We start from the raw sequence: 22,753 nt of genomic DNA, 5'->3' as shown, positions 1-22,753 counted from the left end.
TTTTATTTTACTATTTTGTTTTATGAAAAGATGGAAGTCTGGAGACCTTGTGTGAAGTTTCCCAATTTTTAGAACGCGTGTGGAGACCAGCAATACAGAGGCTAATTTGTGACTTCATGACTAGATACTTTCCTCTGACAGAGAGGATTCCAGGATGGTCTGAGCTGCTTTTATACAGTGGTGGACACAAAATCCAAATGACAGAAACAAGCCATTTAAAACAGTGGTGACAGGGGATCTGGATTTCGGTAGTGTCTCAACACAACCTCCATAAATATTGATTGGGAGCTGGGTTAATTGAAAACCCAAGGTACATTATGAGACTAACAAAGTGTATTTCTTTGTGCTTCTTTTGTGTTGTATTAGAGTAAATCAGCAATATTTATCCAGCGCTAATGCTCGGTTTGCAGAGAGCTACTGTAATCATGAGATGAGCTTATTGAAATTCTTTCTTGGACAGAGGCTTGCCCAAGAATGGCGAGTATTAGGAACTGTAGTCAGGGCTCGCTCAGAATAGTAAATACGAACATGTGATTTATGCCATTGTGTGTACAAAGCAATGTTTCCTGAGACATTTTCTATATATATGTTCGCTGTTTTGTTTTTTGGGTTGGTTTGTTGCTCCCCCCGCCCCTCCGCTTATCAGATTTCCTTCTAAATCCTGGCATTTGACAATGTTGCAAGGCCAGTTTCTCTGTGATTCCACAGTAAAACATACTGGTGGTTGCACAATTCATCCAAACTTGGGTTTATAGCTTATGCGTGTTTATGTGAATTCCTGCATTTGTTTTTATGTATGTGGGTATATTCATAAAGTCTGCTTCTGAGAGAGAGAAAAGGAGGGAGGACAAAATCTATAGACTGAATCTTGAAAGATGGGTTTATTCATCAATGACATCATAAGGATTGTATTTTCTCTTGGTTAATAAACTATTTGTTTGGCGGGCGCTGTAAGCCAGCCAGAGCTAGTCATGCCATTTCTTGGAAAAGATCTGAAGCAACTGGTAATTGAAATGATAATCATTTGATCATAGTTAGAGCTATTTGAAAATAACACTCATCTCCAAACTGGCCTAGTCTAAGGAACCATATTTGGTAACATTTTGCCAAATTCCATCTTTGCTAATGTTGAGACTTATATACCATGAGACTTAATTATTTTCTGGAATATTCTAAACTTGATTTCTCGTGTGCCCTGTCCAGAAGCTGTTCCCATATGCTTTGAAACAATACCCAGCCTGAATTTTCATTCTGACATTTAATAATCACCATGTAATAGCTATAAAATGCGTGACAACGACAGATCTTTTATTTCAAGAGGATGGTGTAGTGAATCTGAGTGAAATCATCAGTTGAAATGGTACTTTGTAATATGCTCCATTGTTTATAAAGTACTGAATTTTTTTTTTTTTTCTTGAGCAGAGGATAAAAACAGTTTCCACTTTGGGTCCCATTCAGTGGAAGTTCATATTCAATCCTGATAAGAGAAAGGACTCCATTACGAAAGTTTTACTTTTCATTTTTGAGAGAGCATTTATTTTGCTGCTGCCTAACAAACTTGGTTCTCAGAAGCAGCTTGGAACTGGATGAGGAAAAGTGAAATTTTAGATCCTACCTTAAAACATTTTTAAAAACTAAATCCAGGATTTCTCATTGTGTGAAGCTTATCTTAATAAACCCTTTTTTGTTTGCTTTGGAGTAGCGTGTGCAGTGCTGTGTGTGGGTGTGTGTGTGTGTGTGTGTGTGTAGGTGGGGGAGGAGGAGGAAAGAGTCATGTTTAACAGCAAAATTAGCCAAAATCACTTGTGAATTCCTTTTGTTTAATAGCTTAGAGACATCTTCCTGTTGTTGTTTGTCAAAAATATTTTTAAGATTTTGTAAGCTTAGGGGTTTTCACAGCTAAGCTTTCTTCAGAAATGTGAAGTAAAAGAAATGAAAGAAGTCGGTTCAAGTTGAAATGTCAAATGCTTCAAATAATTTAACTTAAAACCCAGTGAGATGATCTTCTTAAGCCTTTTCCAAAGAATCTTCGGGTAAGAGAGGCCCTCTCACTCCATGGATGGATATCTATTAAATATCTTAATGGATATTTAAAGTTGGTTGTTTCCTGGAAGCAATTAGAGATGCTTAAAATTCAAATTTATGATCCATACGAGAAACTTAAGTTTCAACTACTTTTCTTAGATTCAAAGGCTTTCTCCTCGTTCACCCTCTCTCCTCTTACCCCATATGTATTAAAAGAAAAAAATCAGTTCATTTCTCAACTTACAAAGTTTTTAAGAAACATGAGAATGTGTAAGTTTCTTTCAGTGGGAAGCACATAACATTTATGAAGTATTTCTTTTGGGATTACATCACAGTTTTATTTAATTTTTAGGACAAAAGTTAAATTCAATATTTGTGTATAAGCCAAGGGAAAATGTACCATAAACATAGGAATTTGGGGGTGAGTCAGAGTTCCAAGAATCCCAGATTTACTTAGACCATTTATATAGAGACAGGCTAACCATTAGTCACCTAGTTCTCACTTTTTACTTTTGCAATTAACTGCACCTAAAAATTAGCTTTCGCCCAAGCGATTGGTCAGATGGGCAGAGTGGGCTTTGGCAACTAGCATAAAAAATGGCTCTCAGAATTTCTGACTGCCCAATTTTTGGACACTCTTTTATCGTATAACAAATAGATCTACATTATTTTTCAACTAGACAGCTAGCAGTGAAAAGCCCTTGAAGTCAGTTATTGAAGATTCTCTGTCACCAAAAAGCGCATTGTCTGCTTGCCTGAAGTTAAGCCACTCAAAGCGTATTTCAGAGGGGGCTTTTGTTGAAAACTTACCATTGGCCTCCCAGCCACTAATAACGTTTTGTTCTTCCCTGACCACCTCTTGTAGGATGAAGTCATCGCTGTTTCTGAAAAGGTAATCGTGAAACTTGAAGACCTGGTCAAGTGGGTACACTCTGATTGCTCCAAGTGGAGATGCGGCCTCCGTGCTGGCGCCGTGAAGACCACGGCCTTGGGGAGGAATGGACAGAAGGAAGCTTTGCTGAAGTACAGGCAGTCAACCCTCAACAGTGGACTCAACTTCAAAGACGTTCTCAAGGAAAAGGCTGACCTTGGTAAATATAATTTGTACTTCTAGATCGCATGTGTGGGTGTATACAGTAACCTACTTTTTTTTTTTTTTTTTTTGTCAGAGACTTTTCTGGAAACCCTGTCATATAGATAATTTTATATATACATAAAATTTCTTTGACCTCAAAGGATCCTAGGAATATGTATGGACAGATTGCCTGGGTGTGTGAGGGGGTGGATGCTAGCTGCGGATCGCAGGGCCTTCTCCACCTGGCCTTAGGCAGCTTCCTGTTGGTGTAAAGGCACACGACTTCATTAGGGTGCCTGAGATTGAATTAATGAAGAGTTTAAATATTTGTTCAAAGAAGTTAGTATGGCATCTATTAACACCATGTCGGAATTTCATGTGTTTGTTTACGTTGGGTGGAAAACAGAGTGAGGAAGAGAGAGGAGTTACTTAATGGGGAGTAGGAGAGCGATGTCAAATTGTTTAACCTCTCGGCCTCAGGTTCCTCACATGAAAAAGATGGGCACTTTACCGTGTCACTGAGATTGAAGATATAAAGGGTTTAGCACAGGGATGATTGGTGCCTAGGAGGGGCTCCCGAATTAATTCTGTTGCTTTAACTTAACACTTTCATCTCCAGAGACTTTTTGTGACATTTTCTTTTTTTTTTTTTTTTCCTCTCCCCCTTCTGTTCCTATCTCCCTGTGGCGTACACTGACTTATTCTCCTAGCATTGCTCAAGACCAAAGTTGTTGACCTCTGAGTTAGACTAGCTATTTCCTCTTTAGGCAAAGAGGAACTTCACTTTTAACATATTAAGGCATCTTTTTCTTTCATTCTCGCACAATGCTGATGTTCATAGCCCTATTTTATGCCTTAATGTGACAACTTCCTTTTTTTTTTTTTTAGACTAGGATTTAACTATTACAACAAACCTAGACTATTTACTTAATTGGCATAAAGAAACTGCATAACAGCAGTAACTGTCTTCCGTGTGATTCTGATTTGTGATGAGCTGTACTGTGTGTTGGGAATCATATTAATATTTTCTTGCAATTTGAGTCAACGACTAACAGTTTCCTGTCATCTTTTGGTAGATGTCAGGCGGTAATATTCTGGACATGGCAGCCTGACGGTCATGTGTACACTTAGGGAAAATTATTAATCGGGTGGTTTTATTTTAAAGCCCCCAAATTGTTTTTTTACTTAATTTCCTATATATGCTGTTACACTCCCTAATTTCATGAACACACAGTGACTAGTCTTCGGATGTATGATAACGGTGAATAATACATCTGTTGTATTACTTTCCTAATGTATACCCTAAGTTGTATTGCTATTGTCTTGTGTTTTCCCTAACATTAAAACGTTTCTTTTGTTTGTTTGATTTTTTTTTTTTTTAGTTATGGAATATACTGTTACTAATAAAAAACTAAACAGGAAACCCCTGGGGGAACAAAAGGATGTGTAGATGGTTAAGCTTGATGTCACACATATAAACAAGAGTATTTATAGCAGAGTTGTTTTCTGTTTAAAATTGATAGTTTATTAATGAATCTGAAGGGAAACTCAATCTCTTAATTCTGTCAAAAGATTTAGGGGTTTGATCTTACTGAATTCTAAAAAAAATGCCCATGATCTACTTTTTAATAATTGATATCAAAAGAAATTGATTTATAGTGAATATTCAAAGTTCTTGGTGGTTTTTAAATCTAGTTGTTTTTTAGACTCACTAGGGGAATTTAAAAAATAATACTGATTGCTACGTCCAGCTTCCCCAGATTCTTCATTCAGCGGAATTGAGGCAAGGCCAAGGAATGTGGACTTATAAAAGACTTTCTAGGTGATTCTAATTTTGGGGGGGGGGGCTGGAGGGGTCTCATAAGGGAAACAGCACTACAATTAGTGCTGAGGAAGGGAAAATAATTAACAGATTTGATGGGGAGGCTCTCCTCTGGTGAACAAGAAATACCATGTGCTTTTTCTTTCTTTCTTTTTTTAATGTAAAATACCCCTTTAAGGATAGTATTTGGGGCCTTGAAATTCTACTCAGTTGGTATGAACTGTGGGGAATTTGAGACAAATAGCTTTTGTAATTGGAATGCACACTGTGTTGTAATAATGTGGAAAGAGAAACAAAAACTTTCCTTAATGTAATGAGTTTCCATTATCTGCCTGATCTAAGGTTTACAAGTCTACATTGTTAGGATTTATATTGGGGAGATAGGGGGTGTCATTTGCTGTACACATTCCTGTCCCAGCAACTTTCTCTTCAACCTCTTCCTTTCTCTGTCTGCAACATCAAAATATTTGTTGTCTGTACTTTTCTTTCTACACAGTGGTTTTCTTATCTCTTTTTCTCTTGGCCACACTGAAACCACTTCCAATACCACATTGTTAATGGAAGTTCACACACTTATTAGGTTTTTCCTTCTGTAGAACACTTCCAACTCCTCATTGTTCTTACCAAAGAAAGAAGATGAACTCTGAGATTATTTAAGACCCCCCTCTTTTTTTTCTGGTGGAAGTAAGCAAAGAATGGAAAGATCTCACCTTTCTTGTGGCTAAAATAAAACTCCAGTACGTTATGTTTTTAACCGAAGTATTTCATCACATTAAAACATCAATAACGACAAAATAATTAGGTTGACTCTTAAAGAAGGGATTTTGCCATTTAAAAGCTAATTAAAGAACTCTTCTTGCTCAATGTTTAGGTAGAATAAGTTCCCTTTAATCCCAGTTTGTGTCACTTCCTGTCTCTCTCTGAAGAGTAAAAAAACAAGAATGTTCTCACAAATGTGTGTCTGCCAACAAATTAATACTCCACAAAGAGAAACTCTGCCCCAAATGGCAGCTTCCAATAACTGCTCTGATTCGAAACACAGCTCCTGTTTTTTTTTAATCTCCTTCCCCTTCAAGGACAATATTTATGGATATCATGTTTGCTTTTTACAAATCTCTGCAGTTTTCGTTTAAGATTCGAAATGACTGGTGACTAAAATGACACATCTAGATAGTGGGAAAACCAATAATCTTCAAAAACACTCCTGAGATGTGTTAGAGGGACTCTGTCCCCTTACCTCCTCTTTGTCCTTTTCAGAGAAAGAAAGTTCAATATGAAACCAATTCAAATTGTGACTTTACTCGGTGAGATGTTTTACCTTCTCTCAGACAGTTTCATACTGAAGTTTATAGAAAAAGAAAAAGAGAGAGAGAGGGAGAGAGAGAGAGAAAGGAGCTATGTTAAAATAGGAGGGTTAAGGAATGTATTATTCATAAGCATAACGAACACAGGAACCTGTTTTTCCAGAAGAATCGGGTTGATTAAATCATTCACTACACAAGCTTCTAGTTATTTATTTTTGTCTTTAGAATTACTTAGCTTTTGTAATAAAGTGGACTTGATACCCATATTTGGTATGGCAGTAGGAAGTCGTCAAATGAAGAATTATTTCATTTTTCAAATTTTTAGCAACTAAGGAATATAAACACTATCAGTTAAACATAGCAAACTTGCATTTTTTATTCCTTGGGCTATAGTTTGGAAAAAAAAATCAAATTATTTTATATAACACTGCTTCTTACAGAGTTCCTTTAAGTGAAGTATGAAAGCTGCAGTGTAAGCTTTATTGGCCTATAAATATGTCATTATAGTTGGACTACATTTATATGCTTTGGATTGTTGTTTAAGCCAAGAAAATATGTCTCTACAGGTTGACTTTTTATTGAAACCCTTTGAGGCATACAATAGAATGTATTTTAGGCCAAGGTTATTAAAACAGCATTTTCATTTTTTTGCAGCAGACTCATTGTCAATTATGCCGCCACAAACTGTCTGTGGATGGGCAGTTATGAATGGTTTCATCTCCAAATGTGTCTCTAGAAAAAGAAAGAAAAGATAGAAGTGTCTGAGCTGAAATTGAGAAAAGAGGCCAGAGGATGTGGGTGTGGGCACAGATGAATTTAATGATGGGGGTTCCCTTGGTTCAATTTCTGTTTCTAAAGGCCCATCAAATTGAGAAAGTGTGGCTTCCCCCTGTCCCTTCTGCTGCTCGGATTTTATTGTACTTTGGGGAATAAGGGGCCCGATGGTGTTGAAAGCACAGTGGGTGGGAGGTCAGGAGAATCTTGGCTCCACCTGTCCTGGCGATCTGTCACTTCCTGGAACAGTCACTGTCTCTTTACGTCTTTAGGTTTCTTGGGTGTAAAAGAGGTGTAATAGCGTGTACCCTGCTTTATCTCACTTGGTGTTTGAGAATATCAAGCAAGGAATAATTAGTTAGTGTCAATGGAAGCATTTATGATACTGAAGTCCTAGTATGATGAGCGTGTTATTATCAGAGGGAGATTTTGTAGGATAGGGAGCTATGCAATATTTTAGTTTATTTGTCCCTTTTGAACTTCCCTAATCACATGGTGTAGTGTTGAGGACAGGGTTTACTCTCATTATTATCTGCCTCAGTAGAAGACTATTATTAAAATCCTTCTGAACTTTTCATACATACATATGTGTGTGTGTGTGTGTGTGTGTGTATATATAGACACACACGTACATACATACTATAAAATGATATTTTCTATGTATATTACATATTAAATATAAAATATATCATACATATGTTTTATATGTTTCTTTACATATAGATATGTATATTTTTATGTGTATAACTTTTTTCCTCTTGAAAATTTTGTCAAAACATGCTGGGCCATGAGTGGCCAGTCACGTCAGTGACTTCTCAAGTACTTTTGGTTAGAAATTGACTATATAGTCTTTGGTTGGAAATTCTGGAGGCCTTGTATTTCAACTGGTTATTTCAGATCACTTTTGCATTTGATATGTCAAACTGTTTCCTGGGGTGTGGATGTGGGTAGGATTCTCACTCTGCATTGAAGAAAACATTTAAATGTTTCCAGTAAGAAGCATGCTAAGGTGCTGACAGTTTATCATAATGAAGATTTTTCACCTGATACATCTCATGAACTCACTAAGCTTGAAGACATGCTTATTAAGACAATCCTTTCCTCCCTCCATCCCTCCCTCCCTCCCTTCCTTCCTTCCTACCTTTCTCTTCCTTCCTTCCTAGGTGTAAACTTTGTATGTATATCAAACAGTCTTCTGAGCTTATTTGGTGTTTATATTTAAACTTCCATTGCCCCATTAGCTATACTACTGCCCTCAAGGTAGAAAGTTCTGAAGTTTCTTAGATGATATGTTGTTGAATTATTCTATTCATGAACACCATGAGGAATCCCTACAAAAGGGTCTCTTCGCTGAAATGGATCTGGCCTTTATAGAATCCTTGAGTTCAAAATAGAAATCAATTACCTATGGAGCTTATCAAAAATTTATAAATATATTTTCCAAAGAATTTTCTTACAAGGCCCTCTGACAGTATTTTTGTGTGAACCACATATTCTTTAAAGAAGCTCATTGTGACTCAGTTAACACTGGAGAAGTATGCTGTCGGAGGGCCAACATGGCTCTTCTTCATGAGCTCGCTTCATGCCATCATAAACTGACAGTCCAAAGGACTTTGTATGTTCACATTTCCAGGAGTCTGTATCCAAGACATTCACAGCTTTAGGACAACTTTTATAAGGATCTGGGAACAGATCAGAAGCTTCTTTATTTTCATTTTAAAGTTAAAATTCAGCTTGCCCATGTAATCAAACAGTTGAACATTGTCCTGAACTAATGGTAGAATGCATGTGTAAGAAGTGTCTTGAAAAAATGACAATCCTGTATTTTGTCTGCACTCAGCCATCTCGGCTGTTCCTGCTGGAAAGTCAGTCTGCAAAATCCACGCATGTGTGAGCCAGTCAGCAGCTGCTCATGGATATTGCTGTCTGGATACTCGTCTTGCCATCACTCATGATGGCTCATTCCAAGTTAAGACCCTCTCATTTGGAATTTCTGTTGACTTGTGGATCTTTTAGTGTTTTCTAGAGTCATGAATGCTTTTTAGAATTCCGTATGCTGTTTTCTCTTGAGAGTGGACTGAAGATGGATAGTCAACGGAAGAGAATTTTGTAGAATTGAAGAGTTTATTCTTTTAAAATTGGAGATTTCAGGGCAGAAGTAAGGGGGAGAACGTGAAATTGGAATTTTAGTGTTATTTTTAGTATTCAGGTTACCAGTATTCACCTCTTGACTACAATGCATGAGCAAGGTAAGAAACTCATGCTTTTTTCAAGGTCTTCAGAGAGTTTTCAGGCAGGACGTTGGTAGAGCTGATGCTTGAAATAGTCCTTAAACCTCTCTTTATTTGCCTAAACAATCCCAGTTTTTTCGATTCTTCCCCAGGATGTGGTTTTAAAAATCCCTCACCATCCTAGTTACTCATCTTAGGATCCATTTTGGGTGTTCTTTTTACACCTGCTTACCCATTTATATTTTATGAGCTCATCTGTGCTGAGAAACCTAGACCCAAATGAGGAGTGGCTTCCAGTGGAAGAGGGACAACGATACCCATCCATCCGGCTTGGCAGCCTCCAGGTAGATCATGACACTGACTAAAGTATTAGTCCCTTCTTCTCTCCAGCTATATGACCTGGACTTCTAATTCTCAGAGCGAAAAGGGGGAAATATGTTATTTAGCCACTACTCCCTAATTTCGGTTACCTGGGTATTTGGTTTTGTTTTGTTTTTAAACAGTAGCATTAAATGTAGACTATTACCTAATGAAAATCTTTGTCCGCGGATATGACAGGAATCTCTGGGCCTCAATACCAGTGCCGTACTTTTCCAGCCTCTGTGATTCCTGTAGTTGTGTATTATAGCATTTAAGGGAGTACTGGCCTCAGCTGGTTTTTGCCTCATTAAAGGTCCACAGTTGAATACCAGTGTGGTGTCCAGCTTGTTTAACCTGCTCCGATCAAATAAGATAAAGACCAACAAGTATTCCCTAAGTTATCATGTGTGTTTGTTGAATGCATCGTCCTCCTCCTGGACTCTAGCTGTTCTGGCTTTTTTGTTTGTTTTCATTTTCTGTTTTTCTGGCATTTTGTCTTTAGTCAGGTACTCTGTGGTCATTTCTATGGCTAAAAAAAAGGCCACGATGGAGAAAGCAATCAACCCGTAATTTTGTTTCAGCTTCATTAAAGAGAAATGTTAATTTCACAATGAACTACCTGTGGTGTCACCAGCTGATGGGAAAGTAACCAAAGATGGAAGAAATTCAGCTGCGCTCTGAGTCCTTTGCTATATGTGTGTATGTTACCTTTTGTTGCTGGTGACATACCTGGGCTCCACTGGAAAACGTCTTTGGGTAGCCTTAGCTTCTCGCACGCTCATGACTTTCTGGTATCATAGATAGATGGACGAACTTGGAGCAATAATTCTATTTACCTGTGGTGGAAGGAATGCAGCACTGACTCCGTGCCTCAGATGTGCTTGAAAAATGTGGTTTGATTCATCAGCTCCCCTCCCGGCTGGAGATGCATAATGCTTTTCTCCTATGATTGCAACTCTGAAATGTTTCTGTTTGCTCTCCACCTCTCCTCTCTTGAGCCACTGCATGTTACTGTAGGCCATTATTATAGCTGTTATCACGATGGCATCACCTTGGAACACAAAGCACATACATCCTACATGTGAATTGATGTGACTTTTCCAGAGGGTTTTGTGAGCAGATATTTGATTTGGGCATTTAGGCTTAATTCTCTTTAGTGTTGACGCTGATTCTCCCAAACAGCTCGTTTATCTTTTAGAGTACTTCAGATGTGAGGTTTTATTGCAAAACATTAATTTTCCTAAATGTCAAAGATTCACTCCCCTTCTCTCTTCCAGCATTATGGGTTTAAGTCTATAGTTTGCACAGGTCACTGCAGAGAAAAGCTGAGGTTTGGACTTTTACCCCATTTTAATAAATATATTTATTTAGGACAGACGAGAACAATGGCGGGTTTTCAAAGCTTTTCTGAAGTGCTTCATGCACAGTAGGGGCTGAGCAAATAGTCCTGCCATTTCGGGGTTTCCTGATTGCCCCGCCCCATGTGTGTTGGCCATTAGTGGTGATCGTGCTGGGGTAAAGTGGGGTCTCTTCGTTCTCCCCTGAAATCCCAGAACCGAGCCTTACCTCCGCCTTTCTCCCTTAGGACCTCTCCACCTGCTTTCTAAATTTTTAATAATTTCTAACATTTTTATACTTTGGACTCTTTTAAAATACTGGCTTTCAGCCTGTAGCCCCGTCCCTTCCTCATGCCTCCCGTAACCCCATGCCTATCGGATAAAGTACAAATGTTGTAGGCCAGCATCCAGCGATGACCCCAAGCTCCAGGGCTTTTCCTTTTTTATGAAATAACTTTCACTGGTGTTGTTTTTATTACCAAGGCGCTCCACGATCATGTTACAGAATGTGGGCCTTGCCGACAAAAAGCAAGAAAACGTATGTGGCTTCTTTTCCTCCCATCCAGAAGTAACTGCTGTTCGCGCTTTGATAGATGTACGCACTGATGTATATATAATGTGTGCAGAGACCTGAACGCCTATGCATGTACTTTCTCCCTAGCAAAATCTCATGTTTACCTCCCCGGTGTACCTCTGGACACATGTTTTGTGACAGTGTCCTCAAATGCTCTCTACGCTGTTTTCTTTCTGCCTGCATCATGTTTCATGACAGAGGTGTTTCTATTGTTGGATGTTTCGGTGGCTTCTGTGTCCCAAAAACTCGCTGAAATTCTTGGTGTTCTGCACAGAACTGTGACTATTTCCTTATTATCTGTCAAGGTGGAGCCGCAGGCTCGAAGTACACCCAGAATGTTAAGACCGCCTATCTCTCTGCCTTATCTCCTATCCTTTATGTAAACCTGCTTCAGTCTAACTAGTCTGACTGCTTGGTCTCCTTTCTCTTGAACAACGCCGACCTCCCCTCCCGCCCTCGATTCTGCAGTGCCTTTTGCGTGGCTCCTACCGTCATTCATTCTGGAGTTGCCCCTTCCAGGACTCTCTCTACCTGGCAGGTTAAGCCCTGGAGCCCTTGGCAGCCCGTAGGATTTTCCCTGCTTACAGAGCTCTTATCGTCCTTAGTGTCTCTACACCCACCGAGCGCCTCACTCTGTGAGGAGCAATAGAATGCAGTATCTTTTTCTTATGTGTTTGTCTTATCTTCCCCTTAACGGTCTTCAGTTTATCAGGCAGGCAGCTCTGACTTCAAAGCCATACCTGCTACGTGGAGTAAACGCGCCACTTTTATGATCAGCCTCGGAAATCTCTGGAGTTCTCTGCTCTGACTTGAACTGGGACCCCTCATGCCTTCAGTGGTTGTCTTGACTTCTTTCCCAGCTCTTCCTAGGATGACACCCTCTAGCGGAGGGGCTGTCTCATCGGTCCCTGGTAGGAGAACGTTCTTGGGAAGATGGGGGTGGGGGTGGAGTATGTCCTTTTTAACTATTTTGGCTTAATCTGTAGCCAGTCATCTATAGACTTTTTCTGGAAAACTCAATAGGAGAGATTTTGAACATGCTCGAAGCCAGCCCGTTAGCCTGAGGATTTTTGGTGTTGTCGGAGGGGTTGGTTGTGTGTAGACACTTTACATATTAATACTGGCACTTATTAATTCACGCCTTCCTCAAGGGGATCTTTTACATGTTTCAGGATTATAGCAGTCACAGAAGTGTGCAGGGAAATAAACAAATCCAGACTGGACTTGCTCTGCCTTATCTTTTTTATTATCGGCTTGTTCGTAATCTGTCTTTTTTTTTAGGCGACAGGTTATTAAAGAGATGGTTTTAGCATGACATCTAGTATTTCGTATTCTAGGCGATTGCACTGTTTTAATCCTCGCCTCCCTTAAAATGGTTACTTACTAATCATGATGGAGGGATTTCTCCACCTTCTAACTACCCATTCTGCTTCTTCGGTTCACAAAGAAAGTATTCTATTAGGCCCTACAAAAACAATGCTTCATGCCTGGCCTATTCACTCAATAAGAAATAAAACATTGTTTTCACGGCAGTGCTGATAATAAGGCAGATTTCAAAGCATGATGAAACGTATACTTTTCTAGCAGAGAAAAACCTGTAGTTACCTGGCTAATTACCCATCACGTGATGCTTGTGTGTAAATATAGGCTTCTGTACAGGTTTCTTTTTTCTTTTCTCTCTCTCTCTTTTTTTTTTCCTTAATTGAGAACACTTATTTAGATGACATTGTCTTTTCTTAATGTTTTCAACCAAAGATTTAGAATGACCAAACAGAAGCTACCATTTTAGGGTGCTTTCTTTTTGACCATTGTACTAAACCTTTGTAGCGTGGACTTTAAAATAAGACAGGCCTGGACTCAAATTTTTGCTCCATCAGCTGTATGACCTTAAAAATCGTAATTCTGCTTTGACTGCTTATCTGTGAAGCAGAGTTAACAATACCACAATACCTGTCTCAAGGGACTGGGGAAGATTAGATTCGAGCAGGTATGAGGAATCACCAAGCACACGGTGGGAGAATTTAGGCAAGAATCGTTTGTTTGTTTGTTTTTCCTTTCTTCCTTCCTTTAGAAAAGTAAATCCCACAAAGTACTATTTTCTCCCCCAGAAAGCAAAGTAGACAATTGCGACATAAAAGAATTCCAAGATATAGATAGAGTAGTACCTACTTCAGTGAGGTTCATTCATAAACATTTGAGTTATCCATTATAAGGCATAGAAGTTGATTCAAGGTTAAATAACTCATGACCTCAGTTTTCTAGGGGTCCAGAAAACCTCGAGGGTTATTTTGAAGTGCTTTCAGTGTGATGTTTTAAAATGTAATTCTTTTTGTCAGAGTGTACCTGTGTATTGTCCTGTAAACCATCTGCTTTGACTTCCTTAGATCATAATTAACAGCTGATCCTTAGTCGGTTAGAAAATTTGATGCCAGAAATTCAAATATATGTTGAGCTACCACACGTGAAACATGGCAATTACTGGCATCATCTGATGCTTCTCTGGCTGTGACCTCGCTGTTCTTGTGGTATATTAAGTGTGTATAGGGAGGTGTCTGGTGTTTGTGTGTTTGTGGAATGATCCAACCTGGAAATCTGTTTGTCCTGGAGGTGCCTAATTATTCTGCAAGAAACCAAAGCGTAGTATGAGGGCATGGATTTCTGTGTTTTCTCTAGGAGGTCATGGGCAAGAATTTTCAATGTACATCAGGACAGCGTGCATTACGCTACAGGAACAAATATCTCCAGAATCTCAGTGGCTCAGCGCAACAAAGGCTCATTTTTTTTTTTTTTTGATCTTTGCACAGTTAGTTGTGGTATACAGGACCCCTTCAAAACAAATTTTCCCTCTGTGCTGGGTCCACATCGGTGCTTGCTGCTTATAGGAAGGAGAACAGACATGGAGAGCTGAGTACTAGAGTTTAAATGTTTACACTTGATAGTAACATGAAGGAACACACATCACTTCTGCTCACACTTCACTACTCATTCAGATTAATTCCATGGTCATGACTTACTTCAAGGAGTTTAGGGTTTATAATCCTACAGCATTCTCCGAAGGAAAAGGAAATTGGATGTTGAGTACACATTTGTAATAGCTCACCCATGCCCGTGGGATATTGATCAATTTCATAGAATAATAAAATCTCAGAGCTGATAATTTAGTTACAAGATTTTAGTTATGACATCTTTCCTGTACTTACTGCTTCTTAAATGTCTTCTGCTGAAATCTTGATTAGTTGACCTTTTACTATTTTCTTTCTTTCTTTTTTTTTTTTTTTTAAGATTTTATTTATTTGCAGAGAGGCAGCGAGAGAAGAACACAAGTAGGGGGAGTGGGAGAGGGAGAAGCAAGGCTTCCCGCCAATCAAGGAGCCCAATTCGGGGCTCAAACCTAGGACCCTGGGACCATGGCCTAAGCCGAAGGCAGACGCTTAATGACTGAGCCCCCCAGACAACCTGACCTTTTACTATTTTCAATGATTGGGAACTCATTACCTTATGAGGCAGTTCTGGCCCATCTTTGATCCATCTCTGTGTTAGAAATGATTACTGTGTATGACTCAGTTTGAAATGTGTACAGTTTATAGTACAAACTACCGTATTCATGGTGTACTGTTGTTACTAATTCTATTCTTAGAACAACAGAGAGCAAATCAAATTTTCCTTTTCCTTGACAGTGTTTCAAATATTTGAAAAGAGCTGTCCCCACCCCCACTTTTTCATTCCCCAGCTCAAACACCAACGGCCTCAGTCCCACATTCCGTATGTAGCATGGCTTCTCATTCCTCCCCCTTGCTGGTAGTCCTCATCTAGAGGAATCTCAGCTGTCCCTGCCACTCTCAGAGTGTAACTATATTTGTCTCTACTTAAAGAAAAGATGGGACTACCACCCCTTAATTTTTTTATAATGTAAAAATTTAAACCATTCAAGTAAAAGTCCTTCTTCGCCTCTTTCCAGTTCCACTCCTTCTCTTAGAATTTACACATTACTAACAATCAGTGGTTATTCCTCCAGTTATCTATGTGTGTGTGTGTGTAAATTGTTTTGCTTAAAAAATAAGATCTTACTGTGTACCCTATCTTGCAACTTGCTTTTATCGGCTACTTAAGTAGCTAGAACTGTGTTGTAGAATATGGTAACCACTGACCACCAACAGCTATGGCGCACTTGAACCATAGCTACTGCGAAATAGAAACTGAGTTTTAAATTTTAATTAATTCCAGTTTAAAATTAAAAACTGAAGCAATTAAGATTTTTTGTGAAACACAGCTTTATTGCTTTGGTAGGGCTGCATATCATCTTGCTGAGTGTTTAGCATGCAAATTACATGTACTGTAAGTGTAAAATACACACCAGATTTCCAAAACTCACCATAAAAAAGAATATATATCTCATTAATAATTTTTATATTGGTTACACGTTGAAATAATGTTTTTGATATGGTGGGTGAAATAAAATGTTACTGCAATTGATTTTACCTTTTCCTTTACATTTTTTTATGACTACTAGAAAATTTTAAATTATGTGGCTCACATTCTGTTTATATTGGACAGTGCTGATCTAGAGAGATTTGAATAGCTGTGATGGTTAGCCAAACTTTTTATTTTGAAGTACGATCGCTGTTGTATGCACTGAGTGCTTCAGAAGTCTAGGGCATTGTATTTGCTGTGGAAGGAAGATAAAGGTGGAAGAAACCCAGGCTCAGGAACTCATAGTGTGGTCAGGCAGACAGACATAGCTAGGTTGTGACATGGGGGTTAGTCAGCGCACACATGAAGGTATAAGTGAGGTGCCCTGGAAGTTATAGAAGTTTCCATGGGTACGTGTCTTGCAATGTGAGCAAACTTGCAAATGCTTAGAGGCAAGGATTATGATTGTTGAATAAGTGAGGCGATTCCCATACCATGTGATTTCTCTGTTCTACCAGGATATTACTAGAAATAAAGAATCTCGTGGTCATCTCTGGCTTAGATCTTCTTTCTGAATGGCCTACTCATCTCACTAGGAACTTGGATTTTGTTCAAATTTGGCTTTCCAGTTAGAATTCCTGTGTTTGATGTTAAATGCTGACCTTTCATTGTCTCTGATAAAAACACTGGGTTCCTATCAAGCTTGTCTTGTTAACAGAAGAAATATGTGTATTATATATTCCTCATTGAAATTCCTAATATTTTGTCAAAGCTTTAGCACTTCTACTCAGAAAGTGTTCTGAGATGTTGAAGGGAAGATAATTAAGCTGAAGGCTCTTTCTTGATTTATTTGGATTTATAGAGTTCCATTCATTTCAAAACTAGGAAGACTTTTTATGCTTACCAATGCATTCTCTGGTGATAAAAGGATATCAGTTGAAACTCAAAATATTAAGGCTTTATCCTCTTATTGGGTGTCCTTGATTCATCAAAGCAATATTTTCATGTGATATTCCTTGCTTATATTACCCACAAGCGAAGAAAAAAGTTGGCAATTTTAGATTGCAAATGATAGAACTTTTCAGTGAAAATGTCAACTTTCTGCCTGGTTACATCATTCATAGCTGCAAATGGGGCTAGTGTGGTTAATCAAATCAATTCATATGAAACAATTTCTCCTGAAGGCAGTGGGAGTGGTAGATCTCACAGAATCAGAGAATTTACCCTGGGCAGAGCTTTCTGGCTGAATAAAACTTCTGTTGAATCTGTTCTGGAAGTGAAGATACGGATGGTATAAATCCAGACTACAGATAGCGGGTTCAAGGATTAGCAGACAGTGGACTGATATTCCTCCGCTTTCTCCCACCCCCCAAGATCCTGTAACTTAGGCTGTAAGTCAAGTGCCTGAATGTTCGGCAGAGGGATTATGAGTCACGGGTTCTTCATTCAGGACCAATGGGTACATGTTGGTGAGGATGCCTACCCGCCCCCACCACCAATGCCAAATCTTCATGCAGAATTCTGTATGTAAATGCACATTTTCTTGGGGGACGATTCAGAGCATTAATCTGACTCTGAAAGGAGCCTGTGATGATAAAAAGGGTATGATGTACTTTTTTAATACCTGATTATCATTTACCCCTCTCCCCAAAAAACACCCCTCATGCGCTTCTGCCAAATTTGATGTACTACGCTTTCCTGTTAGCCCATACACATGTGACCGGGAGGAAAGGTAGTCGAGTTCTATTGGCCTGATGGTGCTTAACCCTTGCCACAGAGGACTTTGAGAATCTAAAGAACACTGTGGGTTCCCTGACCGGAAAACACTTACATCCACCAAATTGGAAAGACATCGGAGGACATTCATGGACGCTGTCCTGAAATTGCTTTTTGAACTCTTGGGTCAACACTTATGGTTGAGTCCCTTTAAAGAGCACAAAATCGTTATACTAGGAAGAACAATGAGGGTGACGTGTGTCCAGCCACAACATTGGTGGGATTCCACTTTCTGATATGGGGATTTCTGGTTCTCAGACATGTGTGGCTCTCTCATCTCGTATATTTTTCTTCTATATTTTCAAATTATAAATTTTGACAGCTGGGTTAGGCCAGAGGCCATTCTTATTTTCTACTGTCTGGGTAATTCGAATCGGCTGTGTAGACATTATATCTTTATTAGTTACTTCCTCTATAGGGTGCTGTAAAAAGGCTTGAAATGGTGGGAAACCCTCTGTGAACTCCTTTTGATGAAATAGAGCGCCCTTTTGTAATGTAAATACATTTCCCATGTATTTCCTATGGCTTAATTTTTAGATACCAGATTTTCATAAAATTAGGCCTAAGGATTCCTTTGAAAGCCTTTTTGTCAAATCGACCCAGTGGCCACTTCTAACAGCAATTTGTTTATTATGTGAAACAATCTCATGCTCAATATTCTTAATATTTGTAAAATAATGACTTCTTGTCTTTTACTTAGGGAGCTCTGCCTGTTTGCTTATGGCTCTAAAGTTGGTCTCTTTCCTGGGAGTATGAGTTGAAGCCCAAAGTGAGAAACCTTTTCTTTTTTATTCTGATCAAGACCCTACCTGCCGTTTACTAGACTACAGTACTTCCAAGGGAGGGAGAGGGTCTCTCCCCCAGCGCAACTTTTAATCTAAGAGACTATGTGGCATGTAGTAGGTGCTCAAAACCTACACTGGATAAATGGATGGATGACTAGACTTTAATTCTTATATCTGGAGGCAGCATGATATAATGGTAGAAGTCTTGCAGACCTGAACTTGAACCCTGGATCCCCAAGTAAAAAAACTTATAATTATCCCTACCTCTCAAGGATATTGTAGGATTTTTTATTATTACTGAATTTACATCATTTACTTCATTACTTTTTATTACTTTCAGTATTATTACTGAATTTACATCATTTGCATATTACATTTATATTATTACTGAATTACATTGTCTTAAGACCCTGAAATACTGAATTACTGAAATTACTGAATTACTAAAATTCAGTATTTCAGGGTCTTAAGACAATGCCTGGCCAAAAAGTATTTGATAAATGGTAGCATTATTAAAGTCTCAGCCCTTAAATTAAGATGTCCTGGACTTTGGTTATTTATAAACCAACATCACAATTTTTGTCAGATCAATTAACTCCCTATTTTATGATTTACTTAATATTTTTCTTTAAATTAACTGCCTTTTTTTTTTTACCTAACTCAATTTAATAGAAAATTTTATTTCACTACTATAATTGGAAAACCTGTATCATTTGCTAGAAGTAACAGTGGAGATAAATACATAATTCTTAAAATTTAAAAAAAACCTGTTTATCCATGTACCACTTAAGATTGACTTGGGTACCACTAGTGTATACCACACTTAAGTCATTTCCTTTGAGGCTTTTCTCTTGGGCAACAGCCCAGCCTAGCTTATTGATAGCAAAGAGACCTGCTCAGGCTGTGGCAAGCCTCATGTCAACAGCAGGCTAGCAAGGCTTGGAACCAGTTACACTGAATTAATCTATAGGCTCAGAAGTGTAACTGCCACACAGATGTGAGGTCTGAAAATAACCCACCACACACCTGCCCTTGCTGTGTGTCTGTAAAAGTGTTAATTGAGCACCAATAGATGAGATGCTGTAGGAAGAGTTAGGACAAAGATGAGATGCCCAGGGGCGCATGGGTGGCTCAGTGGGTTAAGCCTCTGCCTTCAGCTCTGGTCGTGATCCCAGGGTCCTGGGATCGAGCCCCAGCATCTATTCAGCGGGGAGCCTGCTTCCCTCTCTCTGCCTGCCTGTCTGCCCACTTGTGATCTCTCTCTGTCAAATAAATAAACAAAATCTTAAAAAAAAAAAAGATGAGATGCCCAGACTTTTGAGATGCCCGGACTCTTGTGCATGGTTGAATACTCAGCCCAGGATTGGGCTTGCAGACTTAAGAATCTCAACTCTGGGCAGTTTGGAACAGGGGAACGAAGGCACACCTTTGGAACAAGCATAGGAAGAACAAAGGTGAGGACTCACATTGGTGTTGTGTTGCATAATTGATAAAGGCTGAGGAAGCGCCATTGGGGAACGGTTTCTCATCCTCACTACCCTCCTCGTCCTTCAGACATGGGCAGCACATTTCAGGAGCCTTGTTCATGACTGTGCGGGCACGTCGGAGGTCAAAACATCGCATGTGGTTTGAGACATGGGTCTGGATGTGCTTGCCAGACAGTTTGATTCCCACCATGTCTTCAAGACCATCCTCACTTTGACTGCACTCTACTCTGGTAGGCTGTGAAAGAAAAAGGTAATTCAGCCGAGCATTGCGCCGTTGGCTAGAAACACCACAGTTCTGAATACAAATATTACCAACAGTAAATGAATCATTAAGGGAAGAGTAGCATAAAATGTCTGACAAATGAACTCCTGAAGTTTGGGCTAGAATAAATTTTACCATCCGTGAGCAGTACCTTAATTCATCAACCAAAATATTAGTTGTCCATTTAAGTCGCCAAAAACATTGATAGTCTTAGAGTAAATGACTGGTAATTAGGACTTACAAGCTATAATATATAGCAGGGATTTGGTGATATCATAATAAACCACGAGAGAAGCTAGAGTGGTTTCTAATGTTAGTAGAACCTTGAGAAATATTTAGATTCATGTTCTCAGCGCTACAGTTAGTGTTTGTTTTTTTTTTATTGGGAGGCGGGGTTTTATCAAAAAATGTGCAACTCTTTTCTGTCAGAGGCAGTGGGAATATAGACTGTCAAGAGGAGGTTAGGTCCTTGTACACCACCTGAATCTTTTAATGAACAATATATACTTAAAGAAAAATAAAATTATTCCCCCCTGTTCCTCTCCCCCTCACTTCAGATCCCTTTCCTTTGAATGAGTTTTGTATAAATGAAAAAAGACAACAATGGAAAGTTCCCGGGCCTCTCAACTCCTCGTCCCCAGTTTGGCTGGTTTATCCCCTGCTTCAGCCTCTAGGAGTAAAGCATTCATCATTTCAGCTCTGGACTTTGTTTCCCTCTCTTTTTCCCTGCCGGTAGGTCTGGAGACATGACAGCCCTGCTGACCCACACCTGTGTCCTGGCTTCACTCACAATGCAGGGAGGCGGCCCGTCAGTGGGAGGGCCAGAGCTAGGCCACGTCCAGAGATGTAGTCTGGTGACATCAGTGTGGCGTCTCAGTGAAAGATCCAGCCCAACAGCAGGGGTACAGGCCAGTGTCACTGCCCCCACAGGACCAGCCCCACAGAGTGTCATTTATTTGAGCAAGGAGCAAGAGCGTTCTTTGTGAAGCCTGTTAGTCCCACAGGAAGTTCCATGGAAATGCAGGCCAAGTGGTGTTGAGGGGTGTGGAGAGTTGCTTGATCATGACAGCTATACTCTTCGTTTCTGTAGCCCATTTCAGGAGATTTCGGGCATCCTGGACTAGGCGTTGCTGTGTGCACTCCCTACAACTGTATCTAGCACCTGCAAGGCACTGGGGAAGAAATGTCCTGTGCGGCCAACACACCTACTCTAATGTCATTGGCGACAGTTGCTTAACAGAGCTCACACACAGGGACAGATGTGCCTGGTGTGAAACATAGTGCCGGGATCTGCCACAGAGTAATTTTATTTTTGCACATATCTGTGGTCCTCCGATCCCTTATAGATTTGCGCCTTTCTTGATTTTGAAGCCTGGATTCAAACCCAGAGTCCTGCTTACTGGAGAGTCAGAGTCAGGGGTGAAAATCAGCACGTGAAGAGCTATGAGGCACATGGTGGGCCCCCTGTCAGCAATGGGGGCCCTCCCCTCCAGGGTGGCTGAGATTAACCCGCAGTGCCTGGACGGAGGGGGTTCCCAAGGGAGGACCCAGGGATGCAGGGGAGGAGGCAGGGAGCATGGAAGAGAGGGGCAGGGGGCATTGGCTCTCTAATAAGCAGCAAGGAAGTCCTCTAGCCTTGTAAACTGGCGAGGCCATCATGGTGCCTACCAGCCAGTCTGGGCAGCCCTCCCTAGGGCACTGGTTCAGTGTGTTAACACGGGGGCAAGAACCTGCCTGGATTCTGTTTGTAGCTTACTGAAAGCCCACCCTACAATGCTTAACTGAATAGTGCTCTTCAAAATGCACCGACTAAAAATAGTTTCATCTGCAGTGTGAACATAGTTTCGTATTTATACTAGCATCTGGCCTAAGGAATTGAAGACTCCATTCTTTAAATAGCTCCACTCCAGCTCTTGAATACTCTGAGAAGAAAATCTATCCCAGTCAAACACCTTGTTTACATAGCCCCGTTTAAATGCAAACAAGCTCCCTTTTTAAAATGCAGAAGAATATTAATTTGGGAGTGATGGTGCTTTGGGGTAATCGTTTGAGGGAGGGGAAAGAGGGGCTGACTGAAGAATGAATTTAAAAATATGTCCATTTAGTAAAAAATGTCTGAGACATCTACTGTATTAAAATTTTCGTATTTTCCTAAATTAGGTTGGCCAACATGTAAATACTATGTGTGAATTTGGGGTGCCTGTTTCACTGTCATATGTGAAGCCCACTAGCATGAAGGTCTTGGGAAGAAAAATTTATGCCGTTGCTAATGCCCAACAATAATAGAAATATAAGCCTAGATATACTGTAACTTTTTCTACCAGCAAATGCTCTGGGGCCGGAAATCATTTGCCAGCAGGCAATGAATGTACTTTTGTTAGTCTTAGGGGGATATTAATGGTTAGTCCCCATGAAGAAAAATGTGAAAATAACACACTAAAAGTAAACATTACGAATGGATGGCTAATGATTAGCTGTTAGAGTCCAAAGGGGCAGGGTATTTTTTTTTTTTTTATAGTTTTATGACCCTT

General features: G+C 39.6%; 1 protein-coding gene across 1 annotated transcript in view; it reads left to right on the top strand.

Moving 5' to 3' along the window:
- Positions 1-22,753, top strand: part of ARID5B (AT-rich interaction domain 5B) — a 174,182-nt gene that overhangs the window by 27,668 nt on the left and 123,761 nt on the right. Inside the window, exon 3 of the mRNA XM_032842308.1 lies at positions 2,891-3,116. Within this exon, the coding sequence (XP_032698199.1) occupies positions 2,891-3,116 (226 nt within the window). The remainder of the gene's footprint in view (positions 1-2,890; positions 3,117-22,753) is intronic.

Source organism: Lontra canadensis, unplaced genomic scaffold (genome assembly GCF_010015895.1).
Source record: "Lontra canadensis isolate GAN:19392208 unplaced genomic scaffold, GSC_riverotter_1.0 scaffold3, whole genome shotgun sequence".
Lineage (NCBI taxonomy): Eukaryota > Metazoa > Chordata > Mammalia > Carnivora > Mustelidae > Lontra > Lontra canadensis.
Note: the sequence above shows the minus strand (reverse complement) of the source record. Positions and strands in the feature narration are given on the sequence as shown.